The 14165-nt window shown below is 39.6% G+C and overlaps 1 protein-coding gene across 1 annotated transcript in view; it reads right to left on the bottom strand.

Moving 5' to 3' along the window:
• Positions 1–7437: 7437 nt before the first annotated feature.
• The window catches only part of rdh12 (retinol dehydrogenase 12), a 16400-nt gene continuing 9672 nt past the window's right edge, over positions 7438–14165 (bottom strand). The window contains exon 7 of the mRNA XM_062041236.1: positions 7438–9261. Within this exon, the coding sequence (XP_061897220.1) occupies positions 9159–9261 (103 nt within the window). The 3' untranslated portion in view covers positions 7438–9158. The remainder of the gene's footprint in view (positions 9262–14165) is intronic.

Here is a 14165-nt window from a genome sequence, read left to right as displayed (position 1 = left end):
TTGAAGAGTCATCTATTTTGTTACTTGACACTAACTGACTAAAATGTTATCATTAGCAATTTAGGTTTTAAGCAAATTTTGCAGCTACACACATCAGTGTCCGTTATTCTGGAGCTAAATGTGCCACAGGAGGAACGCATGGACGAGGCCAATGAGAGGAAGCATGCCAAGTACCAGGAGCTGGAATAAGAGTGTTGGTAAAACAATATGTGAGCCCCTGGAGGTGGGCTGTCGTGGATTCGCAAGGCGGTCACTCTGCAGGACTTGTCAGGGATGCTATCAGATCTGCAGAGAAAGCCACAAGATGGCTTTGAGGTGGTTCGAGCATCTGGTCAGGATGCCACCAGAACGCCTCCCTATGGAGGTGTTTAGGGCACATCCGACCGGTAGGAGGCCACGGGGAAGACCCAGGACACGTTGGGAACGCCTCGGGATCCCCCGGGGAGAGCCGGACGAAGTGGCTGGGGAGAGGGAAGTCTGGGCTTCCCTGCTTAGGACCTCGGATAAGCGGAAGAAGATGGACAAGTTTTGGATTAAGAGGGCAGAACCGTGGGCAAATGCTGCTGGGACACAGGCTGGGGATTGATCACCCCGGCAGGGTCGCCTGGGCTGAGGGGGTCTGATGCTGAAAGACCCGAAACCCCCGATGATCCCAGGAAACAAACATCACTGATGATGTGTCCCAGCGCATCCACAGGAAGTATCTTTCACCTAAGTCAGGACAAATATTTATTGTAGCAAAAAATGTGATTATTAACTAAATATTTCCTTATTTAAAAACAATTCAAAAGTAAAATAATAATACATAAAATAATATTTACATTGTATTTTTATTTGTATTATATACATAAATATAGTTGTCTAATTGTAAAAAAAAAAAAAAAAAAGACATTTTTGTCTGTGTCCAGACAAGGGTTGCAAAATTCCGTGAATATTCAAAGTTGGAAACTTTCCATGGGAATTAAAGGCCTACTGAAAGCCACTACTACCGACCACGCAGTCTGATAGTTTATATATCAATGATGAAATCTTAACATTGCAACACATGCCAATACGGCCGGGTTAACTTATAACCAAGCAATTTTAAATTTCCCGGCAAACTTCCGGCTGAAAACGTTTCGATATGATGACGTTTGCGCGTGACGTCAACGGTTGAAGCGGAAGTATTAGGAGCCCATTGAATCCAATACAAAAAGCTCTGTTTTCATGTCAAAATTCCACAGTATTCTGGACATCTGTGTTGGTGAATCTTTTGCAATTTGTTTAATAAACAATGGAGACTGCAAAGAAGAAAGTTGTAGGTGGGATCGGTGTATTAGCGGCGGACTACAGCAACACAACCAGGAGGACTTTGAGGATAGCAGACGCGCTAGCCGAACAACCTCACCTTGACTTCCTCCGTCTTCGGGCCGCCAACCGCATCGGTGATCGGGTGAAGTCCTTCGTCGTACCGTCGATCGCTGGAACGCAGGTGAGCACGGGTCGTGCTGAGCAGATGAGAGCTGGCGTAGGTCCAGAGCTAATGTTTTTAGCATAGCTCTGTCGAGGTTCCGTAGCTAAGTTAGCTTCAATGGCGTCGTTAGCAACAGCATTGCTAAGCTTCGCCAAGCTGGAAAGCATTAACCGTGTAGTTACATGTCCATGGTTTAATAGTATTGTTGATTTTCTGTCTATCCTTCCAGTCAGGGACTTATTTGTTTTGTTTCTATATGCCGTAAAGCCCGATGCTATCACGTTAGCTCAGTAGCTAAAGTGCTTCACCGATGTATTGTCGTGGAGATAAAAGTCACTGTGAATGTCCATTTCGCGTTCTCTACTCTCATTTTCAAGAGGATATAGTATCCGAGGTGGTTTAAAATACAAATCCGTGATCCACAATAGAAAAAGGAGAGAATGTGGAATCCAATGAACCAGCTTGTACCTAAGTTACGGTCAGAGCGAAAAAAGATAAGTTCTGCACTGCACGCTAGTCCTTCACTTTCACGTTCCTCATCCACGAATCTTTCATCCTCGCTCAAATTAATGGGGTAATCGTCGCTTTCTCTGTCTGAATCTCTCTCGCTGCTGGTGTAAACAATAGGAAAATGTGAGCAGCCCTTCCTCCGGTGTCGTCACGCTACTTCCGGTAGGGGCAAGGCTTTTTTTTAATCAGAGACCAAAAGTTGCGAACTTTATCGTCGTCGTCCTATACTAAATCCTTTCAGCAAAAATATGGCAATATCGCGAAATGATCAAGTATGACACATAGAATGTATCTGCTATCCCCGTTTAAATAAAAAAATGTCATTTCAGTAGGCCTTTAACGGGAATATATGGGAATTAATGGGAATAAACATTGAATGCAACATGCTAGATCTTGCAGCATGATTATTAGCTAAAACAACATGATTTAAAGCAAATTCAGTAGAATTTCAACCCTGCACTGTGCATTCCTCAATCACATGCACAGATAATTCCCAGCATGCTACACACTACAGCAGGGCTATTGAGGCCACACTAGTATTTGAGCCCAAATACTTCATCCAGTCAGGTAAGTGTTGATATTATTACCGGGTAAATATATTTGATCTATGCTATTTAAGTTTATTAGAAGTGTAATTGCTGTAGACTACTCCAGCAGACTTCCACTCAAGCTAGCTAGCTGTTCCTGTACTTGTTAAATTATTTTGTGGCCAATATCTCTAGCTAGCTAAGTTTACGTACCACCACCAGTCTCACAATGAACCGAAAATATTTCTTCATTAGCCGTGATGCTCATTTTCTCTATGTTAAATCCCATTCATTTATGCTAACAACGTTAGCGATCCGAATTGACCTTTTCTTGTGATCTGTAAAGTTCAACTAGCAAATACTCAATCAAAAGGTGTCGTTTCCTCTGCCTTCTGTTCTGCTCGCCATTCTGTTGTCATACAAGAATGTAGCTTATAGTTTGATTCAGCATGCTGATTGAGTGTTCATGTATTTATCTAGCCTATTTCTATTCATTTGTCCATCAGTAACATATTTTTTAAAGACTACTCCAATTGTTTAGCTGACTATTTATATCTGTGTGTGGCATTGCATTAGTGTTTTACAAGTGTGGAGACATTTCACCCCAACCAATGTATTTGCAAATACTGCGCAAAGAGCTACGTCAAAAATGCCACAAAGATGCAGCAGCATATAGACAAGTGCCCAATAATATATCATTATTGTAATTCCCCATTCATTCCCATATATATTCCCATTAGTGGTGAGGACGGCGGAAAAGATCATCAGGACTCCTCTTCCTCCTATCCAGGAGATCGCAAAAAGCCGCTGCCTGACCAAGGCTCAGAAAATCTGCAGACTCCTCCCACCCCCACAAAGGACTGTTTTCACTGCCGGACTCTACAAAGAGGTCCCGCAGCCTCCGTAGCAGAACCTCCAGGTTCTGTAACAGCTTCTTCCCTCAGGCCGTAAGACTCTTGAACGCATCATAATAATCCCCTCAATTCCCCCCAAAAAGGAATTAAGTGGCTGGAATATAAAGACAATATAACATACATCCATAAACGTGGATGCATATGCAAAAGTGCAACATATTTATCTGTACAGTAATCTATTTATTTATTTATATATGCACCTTATTACTTTTTTATCCTGCTCTACCACGAGTTAATGCAACGAAATGTCGTTCTTATCTGTACTGTAAAGTTCAAATTTGAATGACAATGAAAAGGAAGTCTAAGTCTATTAATTCCCATGGACGGTGAACAACTTTGAGTAATCAAAAAATGGTCAATATTTCCAAACTTCCCCAGCTTAACCTTCCCGTGGTAAATTTCCGGAAATTTACCGGAAACTTTCCACTCCTTTGCAACCCTAGTCCAGACTTAGGAGTCAATTTTGACGAGTAATTCAATCAATCAATGTTTATTTATATAGCCCTAAATCACAAGTGTCTCAAAGGGCTGCACAAGCCACGACGACATCCTCGGTTCAGATCCCACATAAGGGCAAGGAAAAACTCACAACCCAGTGGGATGTCAATATGTCTCTAGTTGAGACCGGATGCAATGGACGTCGAGTGGGTCTGACATAATATTGTGAAAGTCCAGTCCATAGTGGATCTAACATAATAGTGAGAGTCCAGTCCATAGTGGATTTAACATAATAGTGAGAGTCCAGTCCATAGTGGATCTAACATAATAGTGAAAGTCCAGTCCATAGTGGATCTAACATAATATTGTGAGAGTCCAGTCCATAGTGGATCTAACATAATAGTGAGTGTCCAGTCCATAGTGGATCTAACATAATATTGTGAGAGTCCAGTCCATAGTGGATCTAACATAATAGTGTGAGTCCAGTCCATAGTGGATCTAACATAATATTGTGAGAGTCCAGTCCATAGTGGATCTAACATAATAGTGAGTGTCCAGTCCATAGTGGATCTAACATAATATTGTGAGAGTCCAGTCCATAGTGGATCTAACATAATAGTGAGAGTCCAGTCCATAGTGGATCTAACATAAAAGTGAGAGTCCAGTCCATAGTGGATCTAACATAATAGTGAGAGTCCAGTCCATAGTGGATCTAACATAATAGTGAAAGTCCAGTCCATAGTGGATCTAACATAATATTGTGAGAGTCCAGTCCATAGTGGATCTAACATAATAGTGAAAGTCCAGTCCATAGTGGATCTAACATAATAGTGAAAGTCCAGTCCATAGTGGATCTAACATAATAGTGAGAGTCCAGTCCATAGTGGATCTAACATAATAGTGAGAGTCCAGTCCATAGTGTATCTAATAGTGAGAGAGTCCAGTCCATAGTGGATCTAACATAATAGTGAGAGTCCAGTCCATAGTGGATCTAACATAATAGTGAAAGTCCAGTCCATATATCTAACATAATAGTGAAAGTCCAGTCCATAGTGGATCTAACATAATAGTGAGAGTCCAGTCCATAGTGGATCTAACATAATAGTGAGAGTCCAGTCCATAGTGGATCTAACATAATATTGTGAGAGTCCAGTTCATAGTGGATCTAACATAATAGTGAGCGTCCAGTCCATAGTGGATCTAACATAATAGTGAGAGTCCAGTCCATAGTGGATCTAATAGTGAGAGAGTCCAGTCCATAGTGGATCTAACATAATAGTGAGAGTCCAGTCCATAGTGGATCTAACATAATAGTGAGAGTCCAGTCCATAGTGGATCTAATAGTGAGAGAGTCCAGTCCATAGTGGATCTAACATAATAGTGAGAGTCCAGTCCATAGTGGATCTAACATAATAGTGAGAGTCCAGTCCATAGTGGATCTAACATAATAGTGAAAGTCCAGTCCATATATCTAACATAATAGTGAAAGTCCAGTCCATAGTGGATCTAACATAATAGTGAGAGTCCAGTCCATAGTGGATCTAACATAATATTGTGAGAGTCCAGTTCATAGTGGATCTAACATAATAGTGAGCGTCCAGTCCGTAGTGGATCTAACATAATAGTGAGCGTCCAGTCCATAGTGGATCTAACATAATAGTGAGAGTCCAGTCCATAGTGGATCTAGCATAATAGTGTGAGAGTCCAGTCCATAGTGGATCTAACATAATATTGTGAGAGTCCAGTCCATAGTGGATCTAACATAATATTGTGAGAGTCCAGTCCATAGTGGATCTAACATAATATTGTGAGAGTCCAGTCCATAGTGGATCTAACATAATAGTGAAAGTCCAGTCCATAGTGGATCTAACATAATAGTGAGAGTCCAGTCCATAGTGGATCTAACATAATAGTGAGAGTCCAGTCCATAGTGGATCTAACATAATAGTGAGAGTCCAGTCCATAGTGGATCTAACATAATATTGTGAGAGTCCAGTCCATAGTGGATCTAACATAATAGTGAGAGTCCAGTCCATAGTGGATCTAGCATAATAGTGTGAGAGTCCAGTCCATAGTGGATCTAACATAATATTGTGAGAGTCCAGTCCATAGTGGATCTAACATAATAGTGAGAGTCCAGTCCATAGTGGATCTAACATAATAGTGAGAGTCCAGTCCATAGTGGATCTAACATAATAGTGAGAGTCCAGTCCATAGTGGATCTAACATAATAGTGAGAGTCCAGTCCATAGTGGATCTAACATAATAGTGAGAGTCCAGTCCATAGTGGATCTAACATAATAGTGAGCGTCCAGTCCATAGTGGATCTAACATAATAGTGAAAGTCCAGTCCATAGTGGATCTAACATAATAGTGAGAGTCCAGTCCATAGTGGATCTAACATAATAGTGAGAGTCCAGTCCATAGTGGATCTAACATAATAGTGAGAGTCCAGTCCATAGTGGATCTAACATAATAGTGAAAGTCCAGTCCATAGTGGATCTAACATAATAGTGAGCGTCCAGTCCATAGTGGATCTAACATAATATTGTGAGAGTCCAGTCCATAGTGGATCTAACATAATAGTGAGAGTCCAGTCCATAGTGGATCTAACATAATATTGTGAGAGTCCAGTCCATAGTGGATCTAACATAATAGTGAGAGTCCAGTCCATAGTGGATCTAACATAATAGTGAAAGTCCAGTCCATAGTGGATCTAACATAATAGTGAGAGTCCAGTCCATAGTGGATCTAACATAATAGAGAGTCCAGTCCATAGTGGATATAACATAATAGTGAGAGTCTAGTCCATAGTGGATCTAACATAATAGTGAGAGTCCAGTCCATAGTGGATCTAACATAATAGTGAGAGTCTAGTCCATAGTGGATCTAACATAATAGTGAGAGTCCAGTCCATAGTGGATCTAACATAATAGTGAGAGTCCAGTCCATAGTGGATCTAACATAATAGTGAGAGTCCAGTCCATAGTGGATCTAACATAATAGAGAGTCCAGTCCATAGTGGATATAACATAATAGTGAGAGTCCAGTCCATAGTGGATCTAACATAATAGTGAGAGTCCAGTCCATAGTGGATCTAGCATAATATTGTGAGAGTCCAGTCCATAGTGGATCTAACATAATAGTGAGAGTCCAGTCCATAGTGGATCTAACATAATAGTGAGAGTCCAGTCCATAGTGGATCTAACATAATAGTGAGAGTCTAGTCCATAGTGGATCTAACATAATATTGTGAGAGTCCAGTCCATAGTGGATCTAACATAATAGTGAGAGTCCAGTCCATAGTGGGGCCAGCAGGAGACCATCCCGAGCAGAGACGGGTCAGCAGCGCAGAGATATCCCCAACTGATGCACAGGCGAGTGGTCCACCCCGGGTCCCGACTCTGGACAGCCAGCACTTCATCCATGGCCATCCCCCCCCCCCCTTCCACAATGGAGAGGGGGGCAGAAAAGAAAAGAAACGGCAGATCAACTGGTCTAAAAAGGGGGTCTATTGAGGCACGGCTGAGGAAACCCGACAAAAGCGACTCTTAAATACTTGCTCGTCTCCCTTTTGAAGCATCGACAAGAGGTAGATTATTTGTTTATTTCCATGAAATGTAAACATTCAACTCTGCACATTAACGTCACGTGTTTGTAAAAAGGCAAGTCCCACTTGTACAAAAGCAAATGTAAACTCTTGGCATGTGTTGCACGAACAGGAAACATTGCTCTAAAGTTGCGATATAGAAAAATCATGGTTCTATATATATATACCGTATTTTTCAGACTATTAAGTCGCAGTTTTTTTCATAGTTTGGCCGTGGATGCGACTTATACTCAGGAGCGACTTACACTACCGTTCAAAAGTTTGGGGTCACATTGAAATGTCCTTCTTTTTGAAGGTAAAGCACTGTACTTTTCAATGAAGATAACTTTAAACTAGTCTTAACTTTAAAGAAATACACTCTATACATTGCTAATGTGGTAAATGACTATTCTAGCTGCAAATGTCTGCTTTTTGGTGCAATATCTACATAGGTGTATAGAGGCCCATTTCCAGTAACTATCACTCCAGTGTTCTAATGGTACAATGTGTTTGCTCATTGGCTCAGAAGGCTAATTGATGATTAGAAAACCCTTGTGCAATCATGTTCACACATCTGAAAACAGTTTAGCTCGTTACAGAAGCTACAAAACTGACCTTCCTTTGAGCAGATTGAGTTTCTGGAGCATCACATTTGTGGGGTCAATTAAACGCTCAAAATGGCCAGAAAAAGAGAACTTTCATCTGAAACTCGACAGTCTATTCTTGTTCTTAGAAATGAAGGCTATTCCACAAAATTGTTTGGGTGACCCCAAACTTTTGAACGGTAGTGTATGTGTGAAATTATTAACACATTACAGTAAAATATCAAACAATATTATTTAGCTCATTCACGTAAGAGACTAGACGTATAAGATTTCATGGGATTTAGCGATTAGGAGTGACAGATTGTTTGGTAAACGTATAGCATGTTCTATATGTTATAGTTATTTGAATGACTCTTACCATAATATGTTACGTTAACATACCAGGCACGTTCTCAGTTGGTTATTTATGCCTCATATAACGTACACTTATTCAGCCTGTTGTTCACTATTCTTTATTTATTTGAAATTGCCTTTCAAATGTCTATTCTTGGTGTTGGCTTTTATCAAATACATTTCCCCCAAAAATGCGACTTATACTCCAGTGCGACTTATATATGTTTTTTTCCTTCTTTATTATGCATTTTCGGCCGGTGCGACTTATACTCCGAAAAATACGGTATGTATGTATGTATATATATATATTGCTTTTCATTACAAAATAACACGTATCAACTTTTAGCAGCTTAGCTGGCTCTCGTTTTGAAAACCTGTAAGAAAAGCCCTGTGAGATGTAAGCATCATGGCACAAACGTGGAGCAGTTTTGGATGCAAAGATGATAAACACGATTCTTGTTTACCCTGTTTGGACCGCTGCATGTCAACAATCCTTCAACCTCCTTATCTCACTAAAATATATCACATGTTCATATATATATTCTTTTTTTGCTTCTGCTTGGCACCAAAATACTGTCAGTAAATTCACATTGTGTGAGCGTGACGCTGCTGGTTCTGGCTCCCCGAGACAAGAGAGTTGGATTTTTATGCTGACTGTGTAATTTTTTTTTCTTCTTCTGCTGATCAGAGGTCAGAGGAGATGATACTGTGAACACGAGCAACGAAAGCGCGGTTAAACCGTCTAAGAGAACGATGGTGGGCGGAGCTTAGTCCCGCCGTGGCGTCGCATCAGTCCCACTGGATGCCGAGGAGCTCGCAGCTGGCGTCCCACAGTCTCCTGGCGGTCTCCTCGCTCCGCCCCTGGGGGGCCACGAAGGCCGGGGTGCAGTCGCTGGAATGTCAAGAAGCGAGAGTCACTTGATTAGGAGGGGGGGGCGGAAACATTCAGAGGTAAGAATGCTGAACACCTGCAGAATAGAGATGGGATTTATGGCTCTTGGAAGGGCGCCGGATCTCGAGGACCATCCATAACACACACACACCGCAAAATGAGCTAACGTTACGCTAAAAGCGAATTAGCCTTCACCTCAAGCCAGGACTGCGAGCGAGCTGAGCTGCCGTTTGTTTCTAGAAGGTCAACGGGCTCATAGTGATGTTACTAGTAGTTGACTGGGAGGTGTTTATTATCATTTGGGGAGAGTCCGCTGCCTGATGCTTACCTGCTAAACACCTGGCTTTTCAACTTTCTGGATGGTTCTTTTCCTCTTTGTTCCGGAGGACACGACGTCCGCAGTTTCCAAGAACAATTTGAAATGTTCTGACTACAGAACACTTTTTCCACTTTGCATCAGTCCATCTTAGATAAGCTCGGACCCAGCGAAGCCGGCAGCGTTTCTGGGTGTTGTTGATAAATGGCTTTGGCTTTTGCATAGTAGAGAGTTTTAACTTACACTTACAGATGTAGCGACCAACTGTAGTTACTGACAGTGGTTTTCTGAAGTGTTCCTGAGCCCATGTGGTGATATCCTTTACACACTGATGTCGCTTTTTGATGCAGTACCGCCTGAGGGATCAAAGGTCCGTAATGTTATCGTATTTTCTGGGTGTTGTTGATAAATGGCTTTGGCTTTGCATAGTAGAGTTTTAACTTACACTTACAAATGTAGCGACCAACTGTAGTTACTGACAGTGGTTTTCTGAAGCGTTCCTGAGCCCATGTGGTGATATCCTTTACACACTGCTGTCGCTTTTTGATGCAGTACCGCCTGAGGGATCGAAGGTCCGTAATGTCATCGTATTTTCTGGGTGTTGTTGATAAATGGCTTTGGCTTTTGCATAGTAGAGTTTTAACTTACACTTACAAATGTAGCGACCAACTGTAGTTACTGACAGTGGTTTTCTGAAGTGTTCCTGGGCCCATGTGGTGATATCCTTTACACACTGATGTCGCTTTTTGATGCAGTACCGCCTTAGGGATCAAATGTCCGTAATGTCATCGTATTTTCTGGGTGTTGTTGATAAATGGCTTTGGCTTTTGCATAGTACAGTTTTAACTTACACTTACAAATGTAGCGACCAACTGTAGTTACTGACAGTGGTTTTCTGAAGCGTTCCTGAGCCCATGTGGTGATATCCTTTACACACTGATGTCGCTTTTTGATGCAGTACCGCCTTAGGGATCGAAGGTCCGTAATGTCATCGTATTTTCTGGGTGTTGTTGATAAATGGCTTTGGCTTTTGCATAGTAGAGTTTTAACTTGCACTTACAGATGTAGCGACCAACTGTAGTTACCGACAGTGGTTTTCTGAAGCGTTCCTGGGCCCATGTGGTGATATCCTTTACACACTGATGTCGCTTTTTGATGCAGTACCGCCTTAGGGATCAAATGTCCGTAATGTCATCGTATTTTCTGGGTGTTGTTGATAAATGGCTTTGGCTTTTGCATAGTAGAGTTTTAACTTACACTTACAGATGTAGAGACCAACTGTAGTTACTGACAGTGGTTTTCTGAAGCGTTCCTGAGCCCATGTGGTGATATCCTTTACACACTGATGTCGCTTTGTGATGCAGTACCGCCTTAGGGATCGAATGTCCGTAATGTCATCGTATTTTCTGGGTGTTGTTGATAAATGGCTTTGGCTTTTGCATAGTAGAGAGTTTTAACTTACACTTACAGATGTAGCGACCAACTGTAGTTACCGACAGTGGTTTTCTGAAGCGTTCCTGAGCCCATGTGGTGATATCCTTTACACACTGATGTCGCTTTTTGATGCAGTACCGCCTGAGGGATCAAAGGTCCGTAATGTCATCGTATTTTCTGGGTGTTGATAAATGGCTTTGGCTTTTGCATAGTAGAGTTTTAACTTACACTTAAAAATGTAGCGACCAACTGTAGTTACTGACAGTGGTTTTCTGAAGCGTTCCTGGGCCCATGTGGTGATATCCTTTACACACTGATGTCGCTTTGTGATGCAGTACCGCCTTAGGGATCGAATGTCCGTAATGTCATCGTATTTTTTGTCCGTGCGCATGTGAAATGGTCTTAAATTATTTTCAAGATGGTCTTAAAAAAGACTTAAATTTGACATGAAACCTGCAGAGACCCTGCAAGCTCTCATCTGTGAGGCGGGTGCCGTATTTGGATTTAATGTTGTTCATGTTTGAGAACATGTGCCTGCACAGGTATTTGTTTTATTTGCAACAGCCGCCTGCCTGGCACCACGCCGTGCTGAAAGAAACGTGTCTGCGATGTAATATATGGAATTATTAGGGGCGCAAATATGACACTATGTTGGCAGAAATGCGGGTTTGGTTTGGTTTTTGAGGATGGTAAACGCCGAACAAAGGCAGGTACCACTTTTCTTGGAATGTCTCCAGTTTTTGGTGCTACTTCTGCTCCATCATTCTCAAATATCTTTCCCATTAATTCCAAGAAATGCTTTTTCATTCCTGCGTGTGGTTCTAGTGTCTGGTGCAGTACAGCCAGTCTGCACCATACTGAAGCAGAATGAGTTAAGAAAAATTGCCAAGGAGGTTAAAATACTATCCAAACGGAGGAACATTTATCCATGAAAATATGGAGAAGCTGCTGAGGGTGTGAAGCAGCTGAGAGGAGATACAGTAGGAGTCCACTTTCCAAGGTAAATGCTGGATATTATTATTACATAAACCTACTGAAAATGTTTGTACTACTTTCTACTGTATTGTTTTTCCTACAATATTTACTATCTAAAACTTTGTTTTTCTTTTTAAAAGGCTTGTTACCTGTTAAATTAGATTGATTTAAATGTATTTTGATGGCCCACTTTCTTTCGGAGGAGACTGACTGACAAAAAAATTGCTTGCATTCGAGTAAATCATTTAAAAAAAGGGGTGACATTCTGACAATAAAATTGCATTTGTGTCCAAATATTGGTGTATTAACGATGCAAGCAAGTAATAACTTGTGATTATACCAAATTTAGAAAGTGTGATTAATCCAAATTCAAAAGTGAGATTAATCGCGCTAATAAAATGTTGAAGTGTAGATGATTAATCACACTTTTAAATTTTGATTATTCACAAATTATTACACTATTGAATTTAGATTAATCGTGATTAATCCAAATTCAGAAGTGGGATTAATCGTGATTATTCCAAATTCAATAGTGGGATTAATTGTGATTATTCCAAATTCAAAGGTGTGATGAATTCTTTAATCTAAATTCAAAAGTGTAATAATTTGTGAATGATCAAAATTTACAAGTGTGATTAATCGTGATTAATCCAAATTCAAAAGTGGGATAAATCGCGATTAATCCAAATTCAAAATGTTTGATCGTGGTCAATCCAAATTCAAAAATGTGATTAATCCAAATTTGAAAGTGTGGTTAATACAAATTCAAAGGTGTGATTAATACAAATTCAGAAGTGGGATTAATCATGATTATTCCAAATTCAAAAGTAGGAAATAATTGTGATTATTCCAAATTCAAAGGTGTGATAAACTGTTTAATCTAAATTCAAAACTGTAACAAATTGTGAATAATCCAAATTTAAAAGTGTGATTAATTGTGATTAATCCAAATTCAAAAGTGTAAGAAATCGTGATTAATCCAAATTCAAAATGTTTGATCGTGGTTAATCCAAATTTGAAAGTGTGATTCATACAAATTCAAAAGTGTCATTAATTGTGGTTAATCCAAATTCACAAGTGTGATTAATCGTATTTACTCCAAATTCAAAAGTGAGATTGATCATGATTAATCCCAAATCAAAAGTGGTTAATCCAAATTTGAAAGTGTGATTCATACAAATTCAGAAGTGTGATTAATCTTATTTACTCCAAATTCAAAAGTGAGATTGATCATGATTAATCCAAAATCAAAAGGGGAATTGATCATGATTAATCCAAAATCAAAAGGGGAATTAATCATGATTGTTCCAAATTCACAAGTGGGATTAATCGTGATTAATCCAAAATCAGAAATGGGATTGATCACGATTATTCCAAATTCAAAAGGTGAGATACATTTTTAAATCTAAATTCAAAAGTGTGATAAATCGGGATTAATCCAAATTCAAAAGTGTGATTATTCAGATTTACTCCAAATTCAAAAGTGAGATTGATCATGATTAATCCAAAATCAAAAGTGGAGTTAATCATGATTATTCCAAATTCAAAAGTGGGATTAATTGTGATTATTCCAAATTCAAAGGTGTGATAAATTGTTCAATCTAACTTCAAAAGTGTAATAAATTGTGAATAATCAAAATTTTAAAGTGTGATTAATCGTGATTAATCCAAATTCAAAAGTGGGATAAATCGCGATTAATCCAAATTCAAACTGTTTGATCGTGGTCGATCCAAATTCGAAAATGTGATTAATCCAAATTTGCAAGTGTGGTTAGTACAAATTCAAAGGTGTGATTAATCCAAATTCAGAAGTGGGATTAATCATGATTATTTCAAATTCAAAAGTAGGATTAATTGTGATTATTCCAAATTCAAATGTGTGATAAACTGTTTAATCTAAATTCAAAAGTGTAATAAATTGTGAATAATCCAATTTCAAAAGTGTGATTAATCGTGATTAATCCAAATTCAAAAGTAAGAAATCGTGATTAATCCAAATTCAAAATGTTTGATCGTGGTTAATCCAAATTTGAAAGTGTGATTCATACAAATTCAAAAGTGTCATTAATTGTGGTCAATCCAAATTCACAAGTGTGATTAATCGTATTTACTCCAAATTCAAAAGTGAGATTGATCATGATTAATCCAAAATCAAAAGGGGAATTAATCATGATTGTTC

This window comes from Entelurus aequoreus, linkage group LG03, assembly GCF_033978785.1.
Source record: "Entelurus aequoreus isolate RoL-2023_Sb linkage group LG03, RoL_Eaeq_v1.1, whole genome shotgun sequence".
Taxonomy (NCBI): domain Eukaryota; kingdom Metazoa; phylum Chordata; class Actinopteri; order Syngnathiformes; family Syngnathidae; genus Entelurus; species Entelurus aequoreus.
Note: the sequence above shows the minus strand (reverse complement) of the source record. Positions and strands in the feature narration are given on the sequence as shown.